At 44.3% G+C, this 5,354-nt stretch overlaps 1 protein-coding gene across 1 annotated transcript in view; it reads left to right on the forward strand.

The window, feature by feature from the left end:
- The first annotated feature begins 2,237 nt into the window (after positions 1-2,237).
- LOC137432783 (carbohydrate sulfotransferase 9) overlaps positions 2,238-5,354 on the forward strand; it is a 34,774-nt gene continuing 31,657 nt past the window's right edge. The window contains exon 1 of the mRNA XM_068124987.2: positions 2,238-2,469. Coding sequence (XP_067981088.1) covers positions 2,379-2,469 — 91 coding nt within the window. The 5' untranslated portion in view covers positions 2,238-2,378. The remainder of the gene's footprint in view (positions 2,470-5,354) is intronic.

Consider the following 5,354-nt stretch of genomic DNA (forward strand, 5'->3'; position numbering starts at 1 on the left):
CCTTCACTCCTTCATTCCTCTTTTCTCCCGCTTCTGGAACAATCTCCCACACTCTCTTCAATCCCTGTCCTCCCTCCAGGTCTTTAAAACAGCTGTTCACCGCCATCTCTTATCTACCCCCATCCAAAATCTTGATCTTTTCTACCCCAGTTAAAACACCCTAAATCCACCTCTTTCAATCTCCAACTTCTTTCCTGAAATTCCTAGTAGTGCTCATTTGCTTTATACCGTGTACCCTTCCCTCCCCCAGACCTACCCCTTCCCTCCTCCCCCAGCCCTACCCCTTCCACAGATCTACTGACGTCCCTGTTCTCTTCTTTGTTGTGCATGTGTGCTTCCCTCTCTCCCCCTTTGTCTCCCACTCCCTTCATTGCATGTTATACAGTGCATTCAGAAAGTATTCAGACCCCTTCAGTTTTTTCACATTTTGTTATGTTGCAGCCTTGTGCTGAAATCGGTTAAATTCATTTTCTCCCTCATCAATCTGCACTCAATACCCCATAATGACAAAGAGAAAACAGGATTTTAGAAAGTTTTGCAAATTAATTAAAAAGAAAAAACTGAAATATCACATTGACATAAGTATTCAGACCCTTTGCTATGACACTTGAAATTTAGCTCAGGTGCCTCCCATTTCTCTTGATCATCTTTGAGATGTTTCTACACCTTGATTGGAGTCCACCTGTGGTAAATTCACTTGATTGGACATGATTTGGAAAGGCACACACCTGTCCATATAAGGTCTCACAGCTGACAATGCATATCAGAGCAAAAACCAAGCCATGAGGTCGAAGGAACTGCCTGCAGAGCTCAGCGACAGGATTGTGTCGAGGCACAGATCTGGGGAAGCCTACAAAACAAATTTCTGCTGCATTGAATGTTCCCAAGAGCACAGTGGCCTCCATAATTCTTTTATTGCCTTTGGTTGCAAAACCATGCAACGAGCATGACGTCCTCATTTTCAATGATTGCCTTTGGTTCGTGTTTCCATGAGTTACGTGGAACTGGGATGTTTAATTTTTTGGTAGATATGCCAATGAATCACTTTGCATACTTTGTTGTGCCGTTGTGTGTAAGGTTGTTCTGATAATAGTGTTTTGCATCCTGAGAGCAGGTGACTAGTACTTTCTGTTTCTGTCTTGCAGAATCTACACTAGACCGTCTGGCTCAGTCTCGCCATCTTTTTAACTCCATTGGTGTAGGGTCCTTTGATCTTGGGCATTTATTATGATTAGTTTGCTGTCCCAGTTGAGCTGACCTCTTCTTCGGCATTCCAATGAGCCTTCTTTGTCTATCCTCACTCTGTCCAGTGTGTGTGTGTGTGTGTGTGTGTGTGTGTGTGTGTGTGTGTGTGTGTGTGTGTGTGTGTGTGTGTGTGTGTGTGTGTGTGTGTGTGTGTGTGTGTATGACCTCGATCTGTCCCTGTATCACGTGTGCGAGTTCAAAGTCAGAGCAGGAACATTCATCCTTCTTTTATGCAAAGTTATTGAGATATCTTGGAAATTGCTCTTTCACAAATGCAGTTTTTGCATGAACCACAAATTGCCCCATGATCATTATCATTGTGCTTTCGACCAAAACATTCCGAACAAAACTTGTCACTTATAATTTCTAAATGACATCTTTGTGCAGAAAGCATTCGACATTATTTTCAAGAGCGGACGTTATACACTAAAAAAAAAATGCAACTTTTGTTTTCGTAACTTTATACGAGTGCACCTTTATTTAATACACCTGTCCATTCTTTGGAATCAGAGATGCCTACAGCTATAAAGAAGTAGTAATTCACGTTTAAGAACGTTTTATAAACTCGGAAACTTTATACCAGTGCATCTTTATTTAATACACCTGTTCATTCTTTGGAATCTGAGATATTTATGGCTATAAAGTAGTAATTCAAGTTTTAGAACTTTTTAGCCAAAAATGACAATCTGCATGCAGAAACAGAGTAAAAGTGAATATATCAAGCAGACCTGAATAAAATATTACAAACTCTTCTTGTTAAGCTTTTGATGAGCATCCACTTAATTCTGTACATCATGACAAAAAGTAAATAATTTAGATATTCTTTGAAATCCAGGACAACTGAAATTTGGAGTACCTGCAGCGCATTTACAGGTGAGGATGAATAACAAGTTTTACAGGAGTATCAAGAGGACAACTCCCCGTGTAAGTGGGAAATTGACAGTATATGTCATCATCCCCAAGTATCTTGTATGTTCAGTATGTTACCAAGTAGCTTGTGGAGCTCTCGCAAAGTGGAACACGCCCCCACCATCACAGGTGGTGTGACATAATTACCTGGGTGGAGACGACGCGGTTAAAGACGAGGAGTCATCGGGTACAGCTCGGGAATTCGTGTGGATAGTGCACGCACCATGCGCCGTCGATGTCGCCTTTCGTCATGGCTCATGATTGCGAGTCTGAGTGTCGCATTTCTCATCGCTGTCAAGCTCATTTCACAGCAAGGTTCGGAAGCAAATATCTCTTCTCTTTATACACTCAGTCTCTTTTTAAGGAGTTCATTTTTAACCATGAGGTGCTTTTCAAGAAGTGTATGAATGCCGAATAACCTGATGTTGACTGAGAGTGTACTAACCACAATTATTAAATGGCAGAGAAGTTAAATCAAAGTTCCGGGTGTTGGACCTTCTTGAAAACAAAATACCTCTAACTATTTAACGAAAAACAGAGCTCTCAAACGTCTTGCTCTCAAGCCTCTCTTGCTTACGGGACCCGTTTTTCCAACCCTGGTCGTTGGTGGACATTATAGATCCCACGGTGTCTTTCGTGAAGAGTATGTGAGTTATCGATGACGTTATCCTTTATCGACGACGACGTTATCGACGTTATCCTTTATAAATTGCTGGCCAAATTGTAAGTGTCATCTTGCGATAATTCACCAAATGTCCATCTATCTGTCTGTCTGTCCATCCATTCGAAGGTACCGCAAAAACGGCTGAACCGATCCAACGATATTGTTACGGTTTCCGCGCGACCCTCGTTCCCTTACCAAGGGGAGATTAAGCCCCTTGTTCTCCTTGGGTCGTCGCAACCGCGAGACTTGAGTCGCCACTTCCGGTCGGACGCGGGACAGGGTTTCGGGACGATGTTCGCACGTACCTAATTACCTACGCCACCGCGGAAGCGGGGATCAAGTCTCGCATGAACCACGTGTAATTTGAGTACACCCGAGCGGATGGCGCACCACGTGGTCCATGCAATTACCTTGTTATTGGAACCTGATTAGAGCGATATAATTCGTACCACGCTTAGTCAATAGATGGAAATGACGGGAACGATGAAATAGAAGGAAGAACACAGGTTTATTTACAGCTATACAAGGCGAAGAGACACAGAGCAGGCACTTAAGCAGTCTTAGCTTATTACCCAGACAATGGGCCCATCACACTCACAGGGGGAATGAAGGAAGGATGGTTCATGCGCTGAATGCGCCGGCTTTGTTGCTCAGGAACAGCTCGCCCGGCGTGGCCCTCTGCGGTCACAGCACGTCCCTCGACGAAGGCAGGCAGGCAGGCGGGAGGGATCCTCGTGGCGCGTATCTCGAACAAAGGCAGGCAGGAAAATATGCGCATCTCTGTAGCCCGACACGGCGGTTCTTCACAGCGCGATTAATGCAACGGCGCGCTTTCACTCTCGTAACTCAACAGAGGATCTGCCTCAAACTCAACCGAGCATTTAGCTTGTAACTCAATTCAACACCGCGCACTCTCAGAACTCTTAACTTGGTTCAGCGCACCTCTCCTCAGAACTACTAATTCAACACAGCGCTTCAAACTGATAACTCAAGCTCATCACTCAGCGCAGGTCCTCCTCAAACTTAGTTCAGCGCACCTCTCCTCAGAACTGGCAAGCGCCTCTCCCCATAACTCAGGTGGGGGCGTTTGGGCACAGGGTTATATATTGCCACACCCTGGCCTGCCTCGAATGTTCCAAACCACGCCTTTTGCCGCAGTGCTAAGCCACTCCCCTCGAGCCCTGATTGGCGGCTCGTGCTTACCGGTCACTCCCACTTCTCCTGTCCCGCCTTCTTTCAGCCTGCCTCGACTTGTCAGGCCGGCCTCGTGGTAATTTGTGCCAAAAACCAAAGCATCGAGGCGGCATAAGCATTGGAAGGAGACCTAACTCTCATTATTCTACTCAACGCAAAACTAACACAGGAAAAGGACTATGCTTACATTTACTAAGAAATAACTGAACTATCGCGAGGCTACGTGTTGTAGTGTGACTAAACTATGAGGGGGAAATTAACCTTTATTTGTAAAAACACAAAACCGCAACAATATTTTGGGTGGGTAATCCTAGGATCTCCTGTAGTAAAATAGGGTATATTGTTCTTCCAATTTCAGCTTTGGCCTCCAGCATTTTCAGGTTTGGACTCCCGCATAACGTTATTTTCCCGGGTGCCGCACAACCGACTGCACCGATCGCTGCACGGCTGCGCCGATCGGACTCGGTGACCTCGGACAAAGACCTTTTATAAGGACATGAGTTGAATCCCTGCTTGAGAGAATGCCAACCCCCTCCCCGCCATCACGGTGGTCTCTCCAACTCACAATCCCACAAGATATGCGGAAAGGACGACCCAAAACCAATTATCTTCTTTTTCATTTGTATATAAATATCATTAAAAGAAAATAATGACTTCGGCCAAAGTTCAAACGACGTGAGTTTAATCTCTACATGAGAGAATTCCACATATATATTTGGGCAGTGTATAAGCTAACAGATCGCTGTCTCCATCGAACTTGCCAAGGCTGTAACACCTATCGGCTCTAAATCCTTTTAACTGTTGACTTGGTAGTTTTTACAATGAAGGAAACATTAACAATGTTGTTAAAAGTTTATTTTGTGATTAATTTGTGATTGGAGTTATGTTGTTTGGAATGAAAAAGGAGATATCGAGTTCAAGTAAATGCCGACATGCCGTGATGGTTTCTACCTTCTAAACGTGAACTTCGTGGATCGCCATATGCAGATTCGTCACGGACCCACGATCGATGTTTCTATACGTGAACGTACCCGTTTGTTTGCGAACGGGTACGTTTCTCATGGAAGTCCTTCACGAACTTGCTGTCCATGTCTGACGTGTGACTGAGGGTGCTACAGGAATGTGGAATTTATTGGTTTCATGCTTTAGCATTTGCCATATCTGCATTGCCTGTTTGCTTCACCCGTGCTTAGCATGGGTATCTCACTAGTATTATGAATTCTCTGTAGCACTGCTGTTTAGCAAGCCACGCAAGTTTTCACGATTCAATTGTCGATGTCTTTGCATCGTCATTGCAATCCTATCAGTCGTCATATTGAGTTCATTACAATTTGGAATTTTA

Source organism: Myxine glutinosa, chromosome 1 (genome assembly GCF_964187855.1).
Source record: "Myxine glutinosa chromosome 1, kmMyxGlut1.1, whole genome shotgun sequence".
In the NCBI taxonomy this organism is placed as follows: Eukaryota; Metazoa; Chordata; class Myxini; order Myxiniformes; family Myxinidae; genus Myxine; species Myxine glutinosa.